Source organism: Nilaparvata lugens, chromosome 2 (genome assembly GCF_014356525.2).
Source record: "Nilaparvata lugens isolate BPH chromosome 2, ASM1435652v1, whole genome shotgun sequence".
Classification (NCBI taxonomy): Eukaryota; Metazoa; Arthropoda; class Insecta; order Hemiptera; family Delphacidae; genus Nilaparvata; species Nilaparvata lugens.
The window spans coordinates 13,808,785-13,833,207 of NC_052505.1; the positions used below are offsets into that span (position 1 = coordinate 13,808,785).

Consider the following 24,423-nt stretch of genomic DNA (forward strand, 5'->3'; position numbering starts at 1 on the left):
CAGATGGGTATCAGAGGATGGAGAAGGAAAGCTCAAAATCGGGACGAATGAAGAGGCATATTGCGGGAGGCCAAGACCCTCAATGGGTTGTAGAGCCGAGGAGTAAGTAAGTAAGATAGAGAGGTTAACCCAACAAGTGTTGTGCTACAATATGAGACGTTCCGCTACTATACAGGGTGAGTTATCCACTGAAACATAAAATCATACCTCCACTCTCAGATCAGAGAAATCATTTTGAAATACTTATAATTCAAGAATAGGACCACAATTGGTGATAAAAATAAGGAATAATAACAAACCAATTGTCCATAATAAAATTTATTTCCCTTTATGCAATTTGATAGAGAAATTTACAAAATTGACTAATTTAAATAATACTTCTTAAAACGTTTCTTAAAGAAATTCTCAAAAATATATTATATCTTACATTTTGTCTATTACAAACAAGGTTAAAATACAAAATTAACACTGATAAAATTGTTAGCTTCGAAAATGTACTAATCAATAAAATAACTAAAATCTTACACCGAGGGGTGGTGAATGATGGATGACTCTACAAGTATGTGACATAGAAAAGCCATGTGGAATGTAACAAAAGCAATGACGGTTTATTAAATAAACCAATAATGAATTAGTTATAATTTTTGTGGATAAACTAACGATATAAACTACTAGAAATGGAACACAATTAGATGAAGATCACAAAACAATCTAACAAGTAGTCAATGTCGCACTATTTACAAACAACAAATAAATGATTCAATGCATTGAAAACGTTTTTAATACTATTACAAGCGAACTTAAAGCACAACAATTATGTAGGGATGCAAAATATGGATAAGCAAAAACAGATTCAAAAATTCTAAAATGTGTTTTCTAAGCTTTACTAGCCAGAATTTCAAAAATACGGTACAGAACTTTCACCAACTGTCTTACCCTATTGAAGTAATTCATTCTCATTGGAAAATATATCATTGAATAGATAAAAATTTGTTTCGTTGATAGGGAAAGCTAATAATACGAAACAAAATTTCCACCTCTCAGAAAGACTACGGTCCCAATTACAATTTACAATACTTTACTATAATACTACGCTAGCTACAATCAGTTTGAAGTGACCTAATTTATTACTATCATTTTTTTCATGATGGTGATGATTTGTGATTGATGAGAGAATTTCATGGCAGTGTAACCAATGAGAATAATAAAAAATTTTGATGAGTGTGTGTGAATGTTTTCAGTATGAAGAACAGAAAATCATTGATGACAGTTTTCAAAACATAATTTTTGCAGCTTATCAATATTATTAATGATTACATCATAAAGATACTAAGCCGCGGATAAATTTGTTCGATTTTTACATCATTAAGGTGCCTTACTTCCTAAGGCACTTGTGCTATCATATCAGTATGATTGCATAATCAATAAAATACAGTATCATGATAGAAACGCGCGAAAATTCTCAAAACATCAATAATAATAAAACTATATATATATTATATATATATATACTTGAAAAGACTTTCTTTTATATAAAAAGCTTATAGGTACTAATATATTTTATCATAATTCAATATAAATAGTGTAAAGATAAATTAATCATTAATCTTTGACAATTTTTTTGAAAGTTTTATAAAAATAAAAAAATACAAAAGTATAAGAAGAGATAGATTTTATCATTACAGACAATAGTTGAAAAATATTGTTAACACAAGAACGTTTACTAAATCGTGTGAGAGATAGAGAGAGACAGGCAGATAGCGAGTACTTGATATCAATAATAAATAGAGAAAGTAAATACTTCTGAATAGAAAAATAGCAAGCAAATTATAAAAATAAACATATTAAAATAGATTATAAAATTGAAAAAAATTGACTTTTTATTTTCATCAATCATTCTTCTGTTTTATTGTCTTGTTGAACAATACACACTAATGATTGACAAGTTTATACCAAATCACAAAAAAAAAACTCAAAAAGTTTGGATAAGATGTGATGAATGTAAGCTAATATTCTAAAAGTCTACTATTACAAAAAAAATATAAAAGTTTAATTAGACATTATACTTGTTAATCTATGTACTAGGTGATAAAATTAATTCAAAAGATCATCATTGAACGTCTGCCTTGCATTCTCAATGTCTGATTTTATCAATGTTGATCATGATATTTATGGTTAATAACCATAAATATTTAATAAATAATCAAAATCACAATATTCACAATAGAACAGAGTCAATTTCCATCTTAATAATAGATAATTATATTTATTAGATTATATGATCGTTAGAGAATCCAATCAAAAATAATTGAGGTTTTAACAAAAATAATTAAGGTTTTAAATTAATTGAGGTTTTTAACTCATTTATTCAAGATAGTATCATAATAAGATAAGCTTCTATTTAATAATCTTGATATTTCTAATCATGTTAAAAGTAGTAAGTAGGCTTATACTACTTGGGTAGAAGTAAGTAGTTACCTCTGATAGCTGTGAATAAATAGATTCTCTCAATAAATATGAAAATTCAGAGTAAATTTTAAATATCATTTACTGAGATAAATGTAGGAGAAATCAAATCTATTCTACTGTCAAAAGACTAAATATCATTATAAGCATCACCATTTTGTGATATAAGTGATAAGGACTTTAAGTATGATCAACAATATAAAAGTTATCAGTACATATATTATCAATTTTCTTCATTTTATTGTCTTAAATGATCGCCTTTATTCAATTCATTTCATTGGATTTATAAGATTTGAGATATGAATTCACAAATTAAATTGATAGCATCTTATTAATTAATGAGATTGCAAGACAGAGATTCAGTTCTATTTTAAATATAAAACACTGAAAATATCATAAATCTATTACTTGCTTTTCAGATCTATCTCTTTTTGAAACGAATGCATTCTGACTGTCTACTCTGTCTTTTTGTGACAAAAACTTTACAATTATCGATACAATATCAACTGATTGTAAACAAATATACAATAACATATCCATATCCCTATTTTCCCGAAAAGGCTTTCATAGCCAACCTATTTCATAGCCTTAACCTGTTGTTTGATTACATTTTCGATTTCAGATTTCCAACTTTGAAATTTTCAAATTTCTAGTTTCCAAATCAAACAACGTTATACTCAACACCCAACAACAATAATATTACTAATACTATTAATAATAAATATATATATATATTAATAATAATCATAATGTGCATCATCATCATAATCACACAATAGAAAGCGTGCCAAAATTAAACGCATAAAAAGCCGAATCTCTAGTCCACAATATTTCGCTTGAAATTTTCCAAAATCAGTTCCTTGAGATTTTCCCCTGATTTTCATCTCTCTTTAGAAAAACAAGATGGAGTCGTAGTTAGTAGTAGCACTTTCACAAACACTTAAGCACTGACAACAATGAATTATTAATTTCATTAAAACTACGTTGCGAATTATTATTGTTAAAATGAAAATGTCAGTTCAAAATTTCTAATAGCTAACTAATAGACAACGATCTTACATTATATTACTATATTATTATAAAAATCAGTTTGACAATGTTCTTTTTACGATGCTTATAATAATTTGTAACATACGAACGCACAGTTCTTAAAAATGTGTGATGCTAAGCTGTTTCCATTATTTTACACGAGGATTCAATCACTCGGGTGTGTGTGCGTGCGAGCGTCTGTTTATTTCACTCCAACACTCTAAAATGGTCACTTGTGTAAAATAGCCTACTAGGAGATTGATTATGCTAGGTAATGGCAGTATTTCACATATATTATTATATCATCTCACACTTGGAAAATATACGTTCAGATTATCCAATAAAATAGAATAAATATAATTAATTACTGATATTAATAAAACACTTGAACAGAGTTAAAACATAGACAACAAGTCGAATAAAAAAATACTGTAAAAAACTGGAAGTTAAAAAAATACATAAAATGTTTTGTTAAGAAATCAATACTTTAAGGCAATAATATATTAATATGCAATTAGTACAGTTCATATGAAGATGACAGCATGTGATGAACAGACACGCTAACTCTACAATAGACTTAACTGCTGTCAATGAATGAGTTCAATCACCAAGAATCATTTGTTGAATAATACTTATTAAATTTAATTTACGATTAAATCTATAGGTTCAATGGTCCAGTAGATATAAAAACATAATCTATTTTTATGTAATTTATGAAACTAGATTTAGGAAATGTAAATGTTAAGGTCTATTGTCTCCTTTCACATTCCGTTTTTTAATTAGTGATTAACAAACGAAAACAATACTTATAGTAAAACAAACTGGAACCATAAGTTAAAAACGTTAGTTACGTAGACAAAACGTCAACAGAGTTAAAAAAACTTAGAAAATTACGTCAAACATAAAAATAACATCAGTCTTTATGCTGACTCACGCGCACACACACCCACCCAATCGAAGGAGCTGCCATATAAAAACAACAACCAAGTAAAACAACCATTCACGATAAAATATCATAACAAATCAATAGGGCGGAACGGTTAAAACTTATTATTGCTACAAGGTATTACCTCTATTTAGTCAGATTTGTGTGTGTGCTTCATTTAGTGATCAAACTAGATTTTCAACAAATTTCAACTAGAGGGAATTAGCTACTTTCTTAAAAGTCACACTTGAAAATTCAAACTAGTTGAAAGTTGATAAAACCCAGTTGATTAACTAGTTTAAATAAGTAGTTGATGAACTAGTTTAGATAAGTAGTTGATTAACTAGTTGATCAACTAGTTGAAAACACCTAGTTTATAAACTAGTTGAGAACCCGCATAATAAACTAGTTGAAACATAAGTAGAAACTGAGTTGTTGTTCTATGAGGAATAAAGCTATCGTAAAATGATCAAATTTGTGCACATTTCACCTTTCTCCATTCGAAAGCAGGAACAAAGAGAAACATTCAATGAACAGCCGTGTGAAGTAGTAGAAGAAGATAATGAATAAGCACTTGCGCGTTTCTCTTATGTTTTCATCGTTGAGAAGGAAAAGCACTAAACGAGTGTTCGCTTGGCTGAGAGTTAATTCATTGTTTTGTTTTTTGGTATTTTAACGTTTACTACACATAGGTAGCAATGGCGGAAGGAGAAGGCTGCTCTTCCTGTTTCTTTTTACCGTTGTTTGGTCCGTACTGCCCGATAAACGAGCCGTCTTCGGTAAAACGTCCTGAAAAACGATTAGAAAATGTTAATATGGAAAATAAAAAAATACATCCATAACAGGAAAGCTGATATTGAAAATTTGTAGGATAGGAAAATAATTATTAAGAAAATTCATGGTCCAAGATCTAATAAAACTTGAGACCCTGATTCTCAACAGGAAAGCTATTTGGAATTTGTAGGATAGGAAAATAATTATTAAGAAAATTCATGGTCCAAGACCAAATAAAACTTGAGAACCTGACCCTCAAGAGGAAACCTGATATTTTAAATTCGTACGAGAATAGGAAAATAATTGAAAAAAATCATGGTCAAAGATCAAATACAACAGTTGCTGATTACAAAAAACAAATTTGATAAACATAATATTAGCAACACAAATGAAAAAAATGTCTTCAAATCTCTCATATCACGAGGCTTCCCGATGATAGAATAACCAAACAATAGTAGATTATGTATCAAAGAAATAGTAGTCTAATAGTAAACTATGTTGTATCTCCATTTTGCTAATGAATGGGAATTGATTCAAAATGTTGAAAAATATCTATATACTGATGCCCACGTTATAATGCCATTGAAGTAAGATAGGAGAATAGCGATGCCGATTCTCTGCCTTGACACTGCCTTCTATACCAGATAGCAGATACCGGTATGTATGATGTAATATCAGCTGTTAATTCATGTTAAAAATAATTTTATTATTCAATTATACTTCTACATTGTTGAAAAACGATCTAGCAATGTTTTGGAGCTACAAAAGGATAGCGCTATCTACTTTGTTAAATGATAGACAAGGAAGCAACACCAATGTTAATCAAATACTGCCATTATAACGTGGATCTCACTATAGACAAAGCGCGAGTAATCTATACTATAATAAAGGAAAGAGCTGGCTTGTACACGTACGGGATAGGCAAAATATGTTTGACTTATCATCACCTCTCAACTACTGGACTGATTAAATTGAAATTTTGCATACAGATTCTTAATTAACTAAGGATGGTTATAGGCTTATTTTCAATTCTTCAAGATTTCATTACGTCGAGTTTTCAGTTTGTCAAGTTTTAAAATGAACCCTTGCGGAGCACAGGTTACCTGCTGAAATAAAATGTTAATAGAGTATACGGTAAATAACTCCCATGTCATCGGATGGGCACGTTAAACTGACGGTTCTGGCTGATATATAACAGTCATGAAGCCCATTGACGGCTTAAATTATAATATATTCAGTCTAAATGGGACCTTCCCGTAAGGGAACCCCCACCAACAAAAATCATACAAATTTACTTCTTACAGTCAATAACTTTGCAACAGATCAACTCTATCTCAAAGTATAATTTATGACTATAGTGAGGTCCACGTTATAATGACAGTATTTGATCAACTTTGGTTTTGCTATCCTTGTCTATTATTCGACAAAGCCGGTGGTACTATCCTTTTCTAGGTCCACAACGATGTCAATTAAATGTTTTTGACAGTGTTGAAATATAATTAATTAATGCAGAGAATCGGCATCGCTATTCTCCTATCTTTATCCACTGCCATTATAACGTGGACCTCACTATAAAATGTTTCATAAGAATAGTAAGTGGTTTCATTCTATAGTTAGTTGTAAGCATGGTATTTTAGTTGGTCTTCATTTGAAGTACTTTTATGCTATATTCCTACCTAATGAATATTGACCTAGACCAAATCTCAAAGTCCAATATTACTAAAAAGTTTCTCAATTAAAGACAGTTGTTTCTTTCTATAGTTAGTTGTCAACGTCTTAGTTTTCATTTTCAACACTTTGACGCTGTACCTCCTACCTAATGAATATTGGCCTAGACCAAATCTCAAAGTCTAATATTAATAAGAAGTTTCTGATGTGAAGTTAATTGTTAAATTCTATAGTTAGTTGCCAGCGTGTTAGTTTGGTTAGTCTTTATTTTAAGCACTTTGTTGCTGTATTTCCTACCTAATGAATATTGACCTAAACCAAAGTGGCAAAGCCGCCTCCAGATGATGTCTCTCCCTGTTTCTTCTGCTGCTTACCATACAGACCAATAAACGAGCCATCCTCGTTCATGCCTTCTGCAATTTACAATGAAAACGTGCAACATAAAATAACAAAATAAAATTGAAAAACAAAAAATGAAATTATAAAAAACTAAAATGAAGATGAAAAATAATTGGAAACTATAAATAAAAGAATCTCTTTTGTCGCTTTCACAATTTATATAATAAAAAAACGAGCAATATAAAATAAACTTAACTCAAAACTTTAAAAAAAGAATTATATAAAAGTCAATAGTTTACACAATGCCAATTGGCAAGACAACTGACTGGCATGAAATTAGTGTCTTCGTCTGAACACTTCAGGCCAACTGCCCTGCCTCGTTGATTATATTGTAGTGGAGTCCACGTTTTGAAGTGGTTTAGGAAGGTGCTTTACTGTGATTATAGGGTTAAATGTGGTTAAGCAGGGTGAATGTGATTATAGAAGGTTTGAAGTGTTGAGTCTTTGATAGACAACGGCGGCGCACCTGGCACTAGTTTGCGGCGCACAGTTTGGGAACCTCTGAGCTATTGATAAAATGACTAAAGCAGCAATACAAACACAGTCAACGAATAATTATTTTAACTGAAACTTTCCCTACAGTATTTGATAGCACCTGATTCAATAATGTTATTCAAGAATGTTATTCAAAAGGGTATTCTCAAGGCAGCCTTGGGGTGCCCAGACGATACCCTAGTCACCAACTTTTTCTGGAATTGGAGTTATGACAGTCAGACAGCTATATTTTAGAAATCTAATTAAATATATCAGCAATCATACAGATATCTTTACACTGCATCAAACTAATTATATTTTCAGATCTGCAAACAGATATATTGTTCCTCGAACTGACTTAACTATATGCAGAAGACAATTCAACTACATAGTAAAATAAACTAATAAATATTATTCCAGAACATTTTATAAAAATAAAACCCTCTAAAGCACTTAAAACAAAAATTGAGAACTGGATCAAGACCGAAAATGTTGTAGTCAAACTATTTCAACTCTAGGCATTCATCAATTCTTTATTATCATGTTTTATTCAAATTATTTCCCCTTTACTATCTGAAAGTTGTCTATCAAACTAAATTCAATTTATATAATGATATCCTGCACTTAAGGAATTTGCGTCCCTCCAATCCATTACAGTTGATATTGACTTTACCAGCTTAAGTGTATGTAGACGTCAGTTTGAATATCAGTGTTACTTGTTTATAAATAAAGTCCCAACTGAATTCATTATTAATAGAATTAAAAAATCCATAATGAATCTTATACTGGATTGGATTAGGATAAATGCTTATTTTAAATTATCTATATCCATTATGTAGTGTTTCATTCTTGTGTTATAAAATTAAAAAAATATTTGTCATGGCTTCCTTGAATTCGTCTTGTTGAGCTAGTCATTTGCTTATGATTTTGTTACTTTGTCTTATCGTTTGTAAGTATTGAGATGTGACCTGGTTTCCATAATTTTAGTTATTCTAGTGGTTTGAATTAGCTCTTTTTTTCTATTGACATGTTTGCTGTACCTAGTTGTTCAAACTCACTGCCGGCGCACGAGTTTTCTTTGCCGGTAGTGCCATTTTGTAAGTTAAAATATTTATTTTATCAATCTGTATTATTTTATGCAATCCTATACTATTAAACGAGCAATTTCTGTTTATATATAAAAAAAATGACCGAGAGGCCAGTATGGCCAGCTGGTTCGAATGAAACTCCAGAAGACCGGTTCAAGGGTCATGTTTTATATGTTTTAATGGACACTATCATAATTAACTGAAATTCAACTGTCTCCGGGAGTAGACTGAGGGCAGTCAATTGAGCCCAGCGTGCCCCTCCACCACTCGGAATCTCAGTTGTCGCGACAATTGGCGCCGTGTGAACGGTGTAGGCCAGTAGCGCTGTCTTGCTTTTGTCGGTTCAGTCACAACAGACACAACAGCTGACGAACGTTCGGCCATGTTTAGCTATCAACACTGCCGTGCCAATAGTTGGCCACGAAAAACATCTTCTCGTTCAACTGGCCTGGCCTCCGAAAATCCGCAACCACTTGATGACAATTGTCCAAAGACAACTGTCTCGCCAATTGGCGATGTGTAAACTATAGTGAGGTCCACGTTATAATGACAGTATTTGATCAACTTTGGTTTTGCTATCCTTGTCTATCATTCGACAAAGCCGGTGGTACTATCCTTTTCTAGGTCCACAAAGATGCTAATTAAGTTTTTGACAGTGTAGAAATATATTAATTAATGGAGAGAATCGGCATCGCTATTCTTCTATCTTTATCCACTGCCATTATAACGTGGACCTCACTATAGGCTTAAGGGTCGCTTTCTCCAAAGTTGGTTTGACTATTAAACCCGTTTAAACAATGTATGGTTGGATTTATTATGTGTTTCAATTGGGTCAGCTGATGGTTGAAACTAGTTTTTGGGTTTTTTTTTAGAAATGAACTAGTAAAGCTGGATTCTCACATATCAGCATCAGTGAACATGTCCGACACAGAGAAGATATAATTCACATGTGTTCTAAATACATTATTTTCTACACAGCCCGGCCGAGCGAGAATGAATAGTCCTATTAGAACACATGGGAATAATATTTTCACTGAACCGGACACGTACACCGATACTGATTTTTGTGGGATCTGCTATTGTCATCCATAAATTTCAAATCTATTATTAACTAAACAAAACTTTTCTATCAATTTGCAACAGGAACGATCAAAATTAAATTGATGATTCAAACCTCTTCAAATGAAGAAAAAAAATGACAGACTTGTTGATGATAAAATTGAATTTGAAACTCGGGATAGAGTTTTTGAAATATGAAAATCAATATTGATTTCAAACGAAATCAGGATCAATATTTTAGATTAAAACGAGAGTGGGCTTTCAAGTAGTGATTTTGATACTCTAATGCCCGGTTGCAGAGTCGCTACATAAAGTCACCCATAGCTAACAGAGCCATTAGTTAACAACTGGCCCATAAATAACAGCGGTTTAATGAGTTAACAATGTTTGAAATGATAAAAATTAATGAAAATTGATATTAATCTCCACAAATAAAAGGTTTATAAAGGTTTACAAGACGTGCTTTTGAAACTCTCATAGCGGATAATTGAATGACAAAATATTTTCAAATGATATTTCATCAATTTTGAAAACAATATTGCAACTAAAGCGGTCCCTGGACATTCAATATTATTGTACAATACCAATACCTCCATATGACATAAGGCCACGCAGCTAGAATATATAGGTCATATAAACGGGGCCTGATGATATAATTAGTAGGTACTATAATAGGGAAAAGATGGCATAAGAAGATATCCCATGGTAAGGTCGTTCAAGTGCCAAATTTCAAGCAGTGCCAAATCTCAAGTCAATTACTGTCGACTACTGTCAATTATTAATGTTTTGGCCGGGTGAGAGTTTAAAAACGGCACAGTATGAGAGACTACCAGCGTCACATGGCTTCACGAAAATAGCTACGTAGACTATCAGCTTGAGTGAAAAGGGAAATTTGGAACATAAACGTCCTAAACCATGGTACTATATGATACTATATTGTACAATAACATTGACCGTCTAGCGACTTTTCAAGAGTCTCTTCACACTTAGTTACGCTCCTCAATACGTTTTCGGAACACGTAGATGTCCTATCTCCCAAAAATTGAAAGCTACGCTACGCTGGTGGATTTAAAATTGGGAGGTATTCAGCGTAACGTAGTCAAGTGTGAAGAGACCTTGAAAAATTAAATTTACAACATAAAAAACAAACTTACAAAACAAAAACAAACTTAAAAAATCAAAAAGGACTTACAAAATCAAAAACAAACTTAGAAAAAAAACAAAATTAAAAGTGGATATATATATATATATATATATATATATACAGATTTATCATAAAAGAATGGTGCGGTTTCGAACATGGTTTAAAGAAAAACCAAATTACTTACAGTTGATGTTGTTTATTCATCTAATTTGTCGTCTCAGGCAGTTTTTTACATAATTGATAAATTTAAATATGTGCGCCTTTAGTCGTTCGACAAAATATCCAAACGATAATCAATTTCTCTCCAAACATTCGCTAACATTTCATTGGTTATGGTTGTCATTGCTTCATTAATCCTGTTTTTAAGTGGTTTAGGTAGATTTTTTCTTGTAAATTTACATCAAAAACATTGTTTATTCACAAGAGATCGCGAACTGAACCACTTTAAAACAGGATTAAAGAACCAATGACAACCATAATCGAAGAAATGTTATCGAATGTTAAGAGAGAAATTTATTATCGTTTGGACATTTGTCGAGCGACTAAGGGCGCACTTATTGAAAGTTATTAATCATGTAAAAAAACTGTTTCAGACGACAAATTAGGTGAATAAAAAACATTAACTGCAAGTAATTTGGTTTTTCTTTAAACAATGTTCAAAACCGCACCATTCTTTTATGATAACCCTGTATATATATATGCTTATGCTTTTTTCAGGCCCAGTTCAGTAATAAAACACACAAACAACAACATTATAGACAAACTAATGAATCAAACGTACATATAGGGTTTATAATATTCAGCATAAATATGTCTCAAAAGTGAATGAGGGAGTTTATAGAGTGGAATGACTGAATTACCTGTGTCTCCTTCACCGTACTCGGCCATCGAGTCAGTGTCGCTCTCTGGAGCTGCCTTCGGGTCACTACTCATCGACCCACGTCCGTGCGACTTGTTGTCCAAACTGCAAACAATTTTAAAAACATGTTGAATAACTTTCAATACAGAGCAGTGGTAATAAATAGTTAACGAAAATCAAAATTGAAATCGATAGTACTTTATCAAAAAGGACTTCATTATTCAACGGCTATTGCAGATATAGTTGCTTCTGCTACTGCAACTACTGTATGAATACAGTGCAATGCGTTAGTTTTGATTTTGGGGCAGACGAGCAAAGCAGTTTCAAACTACGCTCAACGTAGACGGATGTTTAAATAAAGATGGATTCTCACACAACAGCGACTGTGAACATATAATTCCCATAAGTTCTAATTGGACTATTCCCACCCATCTCGGCCAAGCTAAAGTCTGAGATATATTACTTTTAACATGAAGAGGAGAAACTCATTTCTCCCTCCACAGTTTGTAGCGTAGACACAGACAGACATCCTGCGCACAATTGGATGCGCCGTGTCATTTTGCTTCATGCTCTTGTGTTGAAAACAATATTATACCTGCTGACCAGTATATGACTTGGAACATTGCCAGCAATAGCTGGAAGGGGAGTGTTGGTGCGTCGCGTTGCAAAGCTCTCACACAGACACAAGAAGGAGAATGCTGCTAGGTAGTGGGAGTGATTAGTGGAGGATAGAGCATCGGACCTCTCCGTCTTCGAGAAAGAGCCGTGTTAAAAGTAATTTCTCTCCCACTTTAGTATGAATCATCCCATTGTAGTCTGAAAAACGTTCTATAAACTTTCTCAAATTTCTGATTTAACCACAAAATTGTATGTAGAATATTCCCCGATATTCCAGTAGCGCTGAAAAAGTTTCAGGGTTGTAGGTTTAAAATTAAATTCATTTTTTTATAAAATTCAGAGGATCGCGAGAATATATGTTTCTCTTTTAAACATCACTTCTCTCAGAATCATGGGGTGTCGTGATAAATAAGAATTTTACAACAAAATAATGAGGAGAATGTCTCCTTTCTATTTGTGTCTTGATCTATTTTATTCGATCTTTAGTTATTTTTCAATTATTTATCATGTTCATCACTCAATGTCAAGTCATTTCGAAAAGCAAACATAAAATTTTCTACAAGCTAGAAACGTTTTTGTTTAAAAAAAAGTGGGTGGTAAAAGCGGGAAAGTTTCTCAGAAATAATTGAAATTCTTTTTCCAATTGTTAAAAGTAGTCAGAAAAAAGAGAAACCGATCAAATTCTAGGAAGTATTTTACAATATTCAATGTAGAGCCTCTAATCGATGCACACTGTTATCATATCAACACTGATTGGATGAATGAATGAATGACTCTACTCTTATTTTACCTTTTTCTTTCAATTCTTTTTTTTGTAGACCAGCTTTTCTTAATTGTATTCTAATGATAATATTTTGTGTTAGTTGTATTATCCTATATATATCCTATACTATTAAACGAGCAATTTTTGTTTATATATCTGTATGTCACCGGTTCTCAAAAACGGCTCTAAACGATTCTCACGAAATTTGGAACATAGTAGCTTTATAATATAAAAATTCGATTGCACTAGGTCTCATCCCTGGGAAAACTCGCTGAAGGTCATTAGAAGGATAATACCTATCCATCCTTGGAAAAACAGCTTATAATTTCTTCGTCTGTCGATAATGGAAGTGAGTGAGCAAGTGCAAGTGTCTGGGATTGAGGCAAAATTATGACGCAGCTGTTTAACTATTGCAATCATTCAGTCAGGTACTTAGTGCCGGTTTAATTTTAATCCTGATGAATTCCAGAAGAACCAATAGAGAAGCCGTCTTTTTAAAATGGCTTTCTCTTATTTGGTTCACATCAAATTAACAAGGATTAAAATTTAACCAGCTTTTGTGCAACTGGGCCTTTGTGAGAGATTTTTGCATTCCAATGGGAATTTATCTCAATTCACTGTGATTAAATAGAACCTTTCTGTATAAACTATGAATATCATTATAATTTCCTCTTTCGTAATAAATTTTGCTATGCTAGAGCTAAGCTCGGTCCCCCGATCTTTTATCTTACATTCTAACTTATGTAATCTTAGTGCATTTGTGCTATGCCTGTAGCACTCATATAAGTATGTATCAATTAGGGATGTCAATCCCGGGATCCCGGTCCATTTTTGATACCTAACAATCCCGTGATTTTTCAGCGTCAATCCCGGGATTTTCGGGATTGTAAACCTGAAATTGTGAATCATATTTTTCCAAAAACAATTCAATAGGCTATGGAATTTATTTACGGCGATGAATATGAGTTTCTATAACTAATTTATTGTTCTAAATGTTTGACTAATTTATTTTATAGGCACAGCCTACAGTTGCATAGCCTATACATAATAATGATTGTATACTGTACTCTTTACTGGCTTAATAGAATTCGCATAATTGGCAGAATGGTTGTTATGCCTCTACGTTTGTTTCTGTTTACACAGCACCACAATTACCAGTCTAGACGGCGTAATATTTGCAATAGTGCTAATGGCATTTCCTTGAAATGCATTCCGAACTTTGAAAAGACTTCAGAAATCAGAATTAAAAATGCACTACGATTCACTCTCTGTCTAATTATTCCTCTCCTCTTCTCTTTCTCTATTATAAGTAGAATATCTAGTTGAAGTAAATATTATAGTTGGCTCTACGAAATTTAATTTAGTAGTGTAGTGGTTCAGCTTTCGCGTTGTTTGGTCGGTATGGCGTCACGGTCTTACAAAAAGTATTCTATTTTATTATTAATATTATTAACTTTACAGTATTTGACGTAATTAAAGTGTGAGCTCTATCCCGTCCTGATGTAGGATAGAAATGCTTTTGTTTTACATAAAAAAAGACTCTGATGAGTTATCTTGCTTTCCTCAGTTCTCACTATCATCTAGGATACAGCAAATTTAAGGTAGGACGTGGAATAAAACAGTTAGTTACTCCTATAATCTTGAAAACATTTATAGAAATAGAATGTTAAATTTTAATATTCCAATTATTTTTTTTTTCATTTTAATAATAGCCTCTCCCTCTTTAATGGGCCCTTTTTCATCTCCACACACTGTTACTGAACATGTAATTGAGGTGGAACAATTGGTTAAAAATGCATTAAACTGATTTTTGCCAATCTCGGGATTGATATTGGATAATCCCGAAATACCGGGATTGGAAATCAGTCCCGGGATTGACATCCCTAGTATCAATGAATAAATGTATGAGTGAATGCATGAATGAATGAACTTACGGCTGCGAGTACTCCATGAACCCTGGTTCGTCGGGGTAGTCGTGACGACCGTGAGCCGCCTCCCTCTCATGGACGGCGTACTTGCCTCCGCGGTTGCGCTTCACTATGCACACCAGGATCAGCACCAGCAGCAGGAAGGCGATTGCCAACATCATGCCTATGAACCAGCCCGCTGTTGCCACGTTCTCTTTCGGCTGGATTATTGGCCCGTCTACAAACACAAACAACATCCAACATAAGAATTTACATTTCACAATGGGTTGATTGAATACTAACTAGAATCAAAGAGAAAATATATCAAAATTGGATGATACTGTATCATTTATGGTGATACAATAGGGAAAATGATATGATACTGTATCATATTGGGCCATATGAATGAAACCAAATCATATGCTCATGAGCATGGAGCATAAGGTTTTTTCGCCACACTGCACAGAAAGCAGCTGTTTTCCAGTCCCTACGTAGATCTGAAAGACATTGTTTGCAGACGACTCTCGTCTGACGTCAGAACAGGTTTCTTTCCGGCCTAGGCCGGGAAGAGTACCCTTTCCAACTGCTAACATGGAACTAAGAAAGGTGATCATAAAACAGCTGATCAAAAAACTTTTCATTATTTGTGTTCATATTCAATAATTAAAACATTTATAATAATATCATCTTATTGTCATTTATAATAATATCATATAACATTTATAATAATATCATCTTATTGTCATTTGAAAGAATAAAAAAGTATAAACTCAACCTCCCACATAATTGAACATCATCTTTTAGGTTTTATTTAGACAAATCAGAATAAAAAATAAAAATACTTGGACAATTTCCTGATATTCAGATTACCTCAGATTTGCTAGAGCTATCACCTTCTACTTCTGCTTTCGGAAGTGCTTAGTAAACAACTATTCTCATATATATATATATATACAGGGTGTTTCAGAAGTAGTGTCGAGAATTTTAGGGTATTGTACCTGGATGCTAGGAGACTACAAATGTCATATTTGAAGTGTCCAAAACTCAGCGGTTATCCTTATAGCTGCCATTTTGTTTTTTTCACTTAAAAATTTTTATCTCAAGAACGAAATGTTGTATTGATCTGAAATTTGGCATGAATATTTATGCTATAAAGACTCAACTATAAAAAATAAAAAAAAAATTTTCGTTGAAATTTTTCAAAATGGCGGCCATTTTAAATTTTTGATGGCGAATATCTCGAAAACCGTCCATTTTACAGAAAATTTACAAGAGACAAAAAAGTTAGCAAATTGTTTCTCGATTCCAATGATACCTAATTTATTAAGATTGGTCGAAGAATAACAGAGAAATTAATTTTTTTCGTACTGCATGCATGACCACTTTTCACCATTTAAAGATCAATATTAATTTTTTAATTCCAGATGTATTTAAGATGAAGCTTTGAAACTCGGTATGGCTCCATATGGGCAAACAGATGATTTTACAATGGTTTTCAGATGATAATGTTTGTCTTGTAAAAGTATTGTTGTTTCATTAAAAGTAAAGAACCAGATGTAGTGCTTCCTATTTCTTAGTCTCACGTTTCCTAGGTCTATCTTAAATTTCCAGTTTCAATATTTTCTTACGTTGCTTCTACACAAATATTTAATTATTGTAATGGAATTTAGTTCGCTGGAGTACACCGATATTCACTTCATGTATGGAGCAGCTCTTGGCAATGCGACCGAAGCAAGAAGAATGTATGCAGCTGCATTTCCAAACCGCCGTCTCCCTTCCGACAAGGTGTTCACAAGAACTCACAATCGGCTGAGAGAAGTTGGTTCATTTGAACGGAACAGGGTAATTGCTGGTAGGCCTCGAGCAGTTCGAAATGTTGCTTTTGAAGAGGAAGTATTGCAGAAATTCGATTTCAATCCTAGAACGAGTACGAGAGCAGTTGCAAAGCAAATCAATTCAAGTGCTTCTTCTGTGTGGCGTGTACTAAACAAGGAAATACTTCACCCCTTCCGCTTTCAAAAAGTTCACTCATTGGTTGAACGCGACTATGAGCCAAGAGTAAACTGTGCCCGTTGGTTTCTTCAGCAAGACATTATCCAACCAAATTTTCTAGAAAATGTGTTATTTACCGATGAGTCCAGCTTTACAAGAGAAGGAATCTTCAACTCTCGCAACAGTCAAAAATTAATATTGATCTTTAAATAATGGTGAAAAGTGGTCATGCATGCAGTACGAAAAAAATTAATTTCTCTGTTATTCTTCGACCAATCTTAATAAATCAGGTATCATTGGAATCGAGAAAAAATTTGCTAACTTTTTTGTCTCTTGTAAATTTTCTGTAAAATGGACGGTTTTCGAGATATTCGCCATCAAAAATTTAAAATGGCCGCCATTTTGAAAAATTTCAACGAAAATTTTTTTTTTATTTTTTATAGTTGAGTCTTTATAGCATAAATATTCATGCCAAATTTCAGATCAATACAACATTTCGTTCTTGAGATAAAAATTTTTAAGTGAAAAAAACAAAATGGCAGCTATAAGGATAACCGCTGAGTTTTGGACACTTCAAATATGACATTTGTAGTCTCCTAGCATCCAGGTACAATACCCTAAAATTCTCGACACTACTTCTGAAACACCCTGTGTATATATATATATATTGTTTATTTTTGTGTGTGGCGAAAGATAGCGTTCGCACCACGGGCAAAAATGTTTTTCCGACTCTCAATCTTTTCTAACCGATTTCGAGCCGGAAAAATCTCATTTTCTGCTCTAGGTGCGAAATATACTATTCTCATAAGCATTAGGTAGAAGCATAAGCATTTGCTCATTTTTATATGAATAAGCTTTACCTTATGCTCCTGAACTCTGGAGCAAATGCTCACGTATTTTAAAGATTTTTCATCAGCTGATTCGCCTTTGTGGCCTTACTTTGTTTTTATTTTTATAGCTCACGTAAGCGCTAAATATGCAAGTATAGACACTGCTTGTGTTTGCCTCGTCTGCTCTCTTCTCTATCCATGAATTGAATTTTAGGTTATAGTTGAGTTCTGAATTTTGAAATAATTGCGTGAAAAAATGTCATCTCTATAATCATTTTTAGCATAATCTTATAATCTCAATAGCCTTCTTGTAATCGTCTACACTCTCTTCTTCTTAAATGCCTATTTACTATTCTGTGATGGCTATCTTTATATCGGATCATGGTTGAATCTAAAAAGAGTTTTACAGTTCTCAACTGTTGGTTGTGATCGTATCTGGCAGAGTTTCCTCTTACTCACACGAATTAGTTGAGCCATTTTACTACTGTATGAGCAAAAGGTGGAAAGCTGCTCCAGACTAGACTTCAAAAGTTGAGCAAATGCTCTAGTTTATTCATACACTTTTGAGCATAAGTTTCAACTTTTGAGCAAATGCTCAAACTATTTTTTTGATGAGCATGAGCAAAAGGTTTTGCTCACGTTTATTCATAGAAAATGAAGCATATGCTCCATATTTTAGAAGTATAAGCAAATGCTCAACTTTATTCATATGACCCATTGTTTTGATACTGTATCATTTATGATGTTACAATAGGGAAAATCAATCAATCAATAATCTTATTCAATTCAAAACAAAATATATAAAGGAAATCAAAATACAAAAAATCACAATCGAAAATAAGTTTTTAATAAAATACAAAAACAGGCTTCATGGTGGGGTGTGCTAAAAAGAAAAAAGGAGGAAGAATACCTAGCCAACTATGGTTTCCCATGTAATAGGCTGGTAGAGGGTATAAAAGTAAGGAATGAAAGGGTAAAGAGGAGAAGGAAAGGGAAGTATTGGAGAAGACTGGAAAAAGGAGAGAAGAAAAATGAGATGATACTGTATAATATTGTTTCGATACTGTATCATGTGTGGTGATATTGTATCATTTATGGTGAAACAATAGAAAAAATGAGATGATACTGTATAATATTGTTTTGATACTGTATCATGTGTGGTGATACTGTACCATTTATGGTGATGCAATAGAGAAAATGAGATGATACTGTATAATATTGTTTTGATACTGTATCATTTATGGTGATACAATAGAGAACTAACATGAGCTTCACATAATACTTTATTATATTTTTTTGATACTGTATCGTGTGTGGTGATACTGTATCATTCAAGGTGATACAACAGAGAAAAGTTAGCTTAAGAATATACCCCTGGTAAAGGTTGTTTATGTTCCAAATTTCTAGATGATTTTTGTTTCTCAATCCAATTATTACTGTCGACTAAACTGTCTATTATTAATGTTTTGATAGAGTGAGAGTGTAAGAATGGCACAATATTAGATTAGATTAGAGTTCTTTATTTAGGTAAGTTACAATATTTACTGGCTTATACACTAATTTACATTAAATTACAGTATTGCTAATATTATTCAACGAATTTTACAAAGTATTAAAATTCAATCAATGAGAATAAAGATTTAATGCAATTGGAATAACCATAATATAATATTGTGATGTAACTTCATAAATCGGCGATGTTTCAACAAATAATTGTCGATTCTCTGAAAAGGATATAAAATAATATCCTTCCCATCACACACGACTAGGCCGTGAGAGTATGAGAGCTATCAGCGTCACATAGCTTCACCAAAAACAACTACTAGGACTATCAGCTTGAGTTAACAGTGAAATTTGGAACATAAATGCTCTACACCATCTTCTATGCTATCCTATTCTATGCTAAAGATTGAATACAATTGGAATAACGATAATATAATATTGTGATGTAACTTCATAAATCGGCGATGTTTCAACAAATAATTAAATAATTCTATGCTATCCTATTCTATGCTGAAGATTGAATGCAATTGGAATAACGATAATATAATATTGTTAACGCTCTATACCATGGAATATCTTCTATGCTAGTATCTAATGGCTAGCAACTAGCCATCAGTTCGAAAATTCAGTTGAATAATCATTTGTGCTAGTTCTAAGTACTTGTAAAACATTTTTAGACTGTATTTTTATGTATCTTATTCAAAATGTTTTCCGTTGTCTCTTGTATTTGTGAAGGCGACAAAATGGGGTTACCTGTTGTCTCCATAAATAAATACATAGAATACAGATTTATGGTTTGACTCACCGACAGTGTACGTGTCATTTATTTAAATAAATAAATATAATACAGATATTGACTGACCGACAGTGTAGGTGTCAATCTCCTCTGGTTCTGACTCAGTCATGTACTCCCCATCAACCGCCACCACTCTGAACTCATAGGTTTCACCCGGCTTCAGAGACCTGATGATTGTGTAGTCCTCGTCCAGTGTGTTGGCAGACTCCGAATACATCGTTTCGTCTTTCAACCTGTTTACGACAAGAGCAAAACAAATTTAACTACATTTCTCCGTCTTCCAAGCTGTTTATGACAACACCAAAACAAATTTAACTGCATTTTCCGTTTTTCAACCTTTTTGTGACAACAGATTCATCTACATTGTTCTGTCTTTCAACTTGTTTTTGACAACACCAAAATCAATTCAACTACATTGTTCAGTTTTTCAACTTGTTTGTGACAACACAAAAAGAAGTCCTACTACATTGTTCAGTTTTTAAACCTGTTCGTGACAACACCGAAACAAATTAAACTACATTGTCCCGTATTTCAACCTGTTTGTGACAATACCACAAAAAAACAACTACATTGTTCAGTTTTTTAAGATTTTTGTTATAAATCCAAAACAAATTCAACTACATTGTCCCGTCTTTCAAACATTTTGCGACAACACCAGAACAAATTAAACTATTTGATACCAAAAATAAACTAAAGCTGTTGTAGTTTGTGGTTGTTTGGAATTTTTCGGCACAAAATTTCATTTTCAATTCAATATTATTGAAATTATCAAGCTTCCAAGTGTTTTTCGGCTTTCTAACAACATAACTAAATTTAAAATTGTTATTACTCATATAAATTATTCTTAAGGAGTATTCTCGGACCAGAAATGTGAAGTGTGTGGCACACATAACCTTTTGGACTTCATTACCATTAAAATTTTCTTGCCTACTCAAATCAAATCAAATTTATTTCCATTTAAAATACAGTTTACAAACATAAAAATATAAATTACATTTTATGGAAAAGATTAGCATCCGCAAAGAAAGAATCTGAACGCGGATGCGAGTTGTACTCAGTGCTGAATAGTGAGTTGTATTTTCTGGCTCTAAATTTTGTGAAATTATTCAAAAATTTTCCCAATTAATGGTGATTTGAGTGTGATATTTTTGTTTTTTAGTTTGTTTTCAACCGTCAAAATTAAAAAAATTAGTTTTCGTCGTTTTTGAGTGAAAATGGACTAAATTTTAGTAAAGTGGAATCATAACCCTATTTTAGACTTTTAAAATGTTATCTAAATTTGGGAGACAAATAGTACAAGGAGTATCCTTAGTTTTTCTCTCCCAATTAGTGCTTCTTTGTGAAAATTATTCAAAAATTTTCCCAATTAATGGTGATTTGAGTGTGATATTTTTGTTTTTTAGTTTGTTTTCAACCGTCAAAATTTAAAAAATTTTAGTTTTCGTCGTTTTTGAGTGAAAATGGACTAAATTTTAGTAAAGTGAAATCATTTTGGACTTTTAAAATGTTATCTAAATTTGGGAGACAAATAGTACAAGGAGTATCCTTAGTTTTTCTCTCCCAATTAGTGCTTCTTTGTGAAAAATATACATAAATAAATAAATAAAATAAATAAAAATTTGAAAGAGGAATAGTACAAGCTAAGCTTAGTACACCTCAGCCTCTTCTAAACTCCTCTTTCAGATTATGATATTTTTTATTATAGATCATTGAAATAATCGTATTGATAAATAAATTAAAATGGATAATAAATAGGGGTCACTAATTCTGATACTGATAAGTGTGCCTCTGGGTGGATACCGTGAACTGCTCCAAGATCCACTCTTTGTTTACATTGTTTCTCGGCTCCCAGAGCAGACTATAATTATTGATTCTATTTAATTGATCAAACTCCTTGCATCTATAATTGATTTTATTGAATTGATTGAACTCACTGCATACTATTGATCGAATTGAATTGATTGAACTCACTGCAGACTATTATTGATTTTATTGAATAGATTGAACTCACTTGTACTTGACGAAGAAATGCGATCCGGGCTTGCCTTCTAGGTTAGGCTGCCAGACCACCTTGATCTTGGCATAGCCGTTGTCGGAGGGCAGGCGAGCCCACGTGAAGCGAGGAATGTCGGGCGGCGCTGACTGCGAGGCACGGGTGCGTTGCTCGATGAAATACCTGCCAAAACAAACGTTGCTTTCAAAACTTACAAAGATTTAAATTATAAAATAACAATATTCATGTTTTAGGAAATGAGTCACTTTTGTCGGGTACCTTCATTTCATTGACCAATATCATAGAATCAAATTTCGACAAACAGACATTCAAAAAATCTTAATCTATATTCTTAGAACAATGTACAATCAAAGTTTGTGTTCAAATATCCTATCCAATGTGAGGGGTAACTTTACATTAACGAATTATTCAACAAAGGAAATTATGACGACCATTAACATAGCCATGTATTCTTACAGCAAGGATTAATTTGTTTAAATATTTCGAATAACAGTTTCCATGATTTTGGAACCGTATAAAGACGCCCATTATAGCCAAAACAATTGAAGATGTGGCACCCTATGAACATACCATTACAGCCAATTCTATTGAAGAAGTGGCACAGTGTGAACCCTCACATAACAATTAATGCTATTAAAGTTGTGGCACGGTGTGAACATTCCCCTGACAACCAATGCTATTGAAGAAGTGGCACCGTGTGAACACTCCCATAACAACCAATGCTATTGAAGAAGTGGCACCGTGTGAACACCCCCATAACAACCAATAATATCTGATGGATTGCACCGTGTGAACATCCCCATAACAACCAATAATATCATAGAGATGGCACCGTGTGAACACTCCAATAGCACCAATAATATCGAAGAGGTGGCACTGTGTGAACACTCCCATAACAACCAATGCTATTGAAGAAGTGGCACCGTGTGAACTCTCCCATAACAACCAATGCTATTGAACAAGTGGCACCGCGTGTGAACACTCCCATAACAACCAATAATATCGGAGAGTTGGCACAGTGTGAACACTCCCATAGCACCAATAATATCGGAGAGGTGGCACAGTGTGAACACTCCCATAACAACCAATGTTATTGACGAAGTGGCAATGTCTAAACACCCCCATTACAACCAATAATATCGGACAGGTGCACCATGTGAACACTCCCTTCACGACCAATGCTATTGAAGAATTGGCACCGTGTGAACACTCCCATAACAACCAATGCTATTGAAGAAATGGCACCGTGTGGACACTCCCATAACAACCAATGCTATTGAAGAAGTGGCACCGTGTGAACACTCCCATAAAAACCAATGCTATTGAAGAAGTGGCACCGTGTGAATACTCCCATAACAACCAATAATATCGGAGAGATTGCACCGTGTGAACATCCCCATAACAACAAATAATATCGGAAAGTTAGCGCAGTGTGAACACTCCCATAACAACAAATGCTATTGAAGAAGTGGCACCGTGTGAACACTCCCATAACAACAAATGCTATTGAAGAAGTGGCACTGTGTGAAGACTCCCATAACAACCAATGCAATCGAACAATTGGCACTCACCCTTCACCCTCGCCAGCCTGAGTAGTGGCCTTGATATGAATGCGATACTTGGTGCCCGACTCGAGGCCGGCCAGCTTGGCCCGCGTCTGCCTTGGATCGGATATTGCCGGGTTGCGTTCGTTCAGAATCCCCACCTTGGTACCCTTCACCGTCTGATAGTAAATTTTGTAGCCGGTCAGTATGCCGTTTGGCTGTTCGGGCTTCTTCCACACCAGGTAGAGCGCCGACGAACCCATGGGCACCGCCTCCAGCGATTGCACTGTGCCTGGCACTGAACAAACACAAATAAAATGTTAGAAAACATGTTACATGAAATCATCTGATATTCATTGAAATGTAAAGCTGCGTACACATATACGCTCTTCCAACCCGCACCGAGCATGCTCCTCCCTCGTACCGCCCTCGTTCCTCCATCGAACCACAGTCGCTCCGCCCACGCACCCATCATGAACGTTACGGAAGATGTTAGATCTTCTCGCGTTCCCCGGTCGAACCACTGTTGCTCGCCGGTCGATCATCAATCGCTCTGCTGGAGTGACGTTCG

General features: G+C 33.6%; 1 protein-coding gene across 5 annotated transcripts in view; it reads right to left on the reverse strand.

Annotated features, from left to right (window-relative positions):
- Positions 1–302: 302 nt before the first annotated feature.
- Positions 303–24,423, reverse strand: part of LOC111056554 (neuroglian) — a 77,294-nt gene continuing 53,173 nt past the window's right edge. For 3 of the 5 annotated variants that reach the window (XM_039420599.1, XM_039420601.1, XM_039420600.1), the window contains exons 19-23: positions 22,306–22,470; positions 20,361–20,527; positions 15,201–15,411; positions 11,887–11,990; positions 303–5,209 (exon numbers count right to left, since the gene is read on the reverse strand). In XM_039420599.1, coding sequence (XP_039276533.1) covers positions 5,103–5,209; positions 11,887–11,990; positions 15,201–15,411; positions 20,361–20,527; positions 22,306–22,470 — 754 coding nt within the window. In that variant the 3' untranslated portion in view covers positions 303–5,102. Of the gene's footprint in view, positions 5,210–7,159; positions 7,276–11,886; positions 11,991–15,200; positions 15,412–20,360; positions 20,528–22,305; positions 22,471–24,423 lie in introns of all 5 variants that reach the window. The other 2 variants (XM_039420602.1, XM_039420603.1) reach the window with 2 other exon arrangements.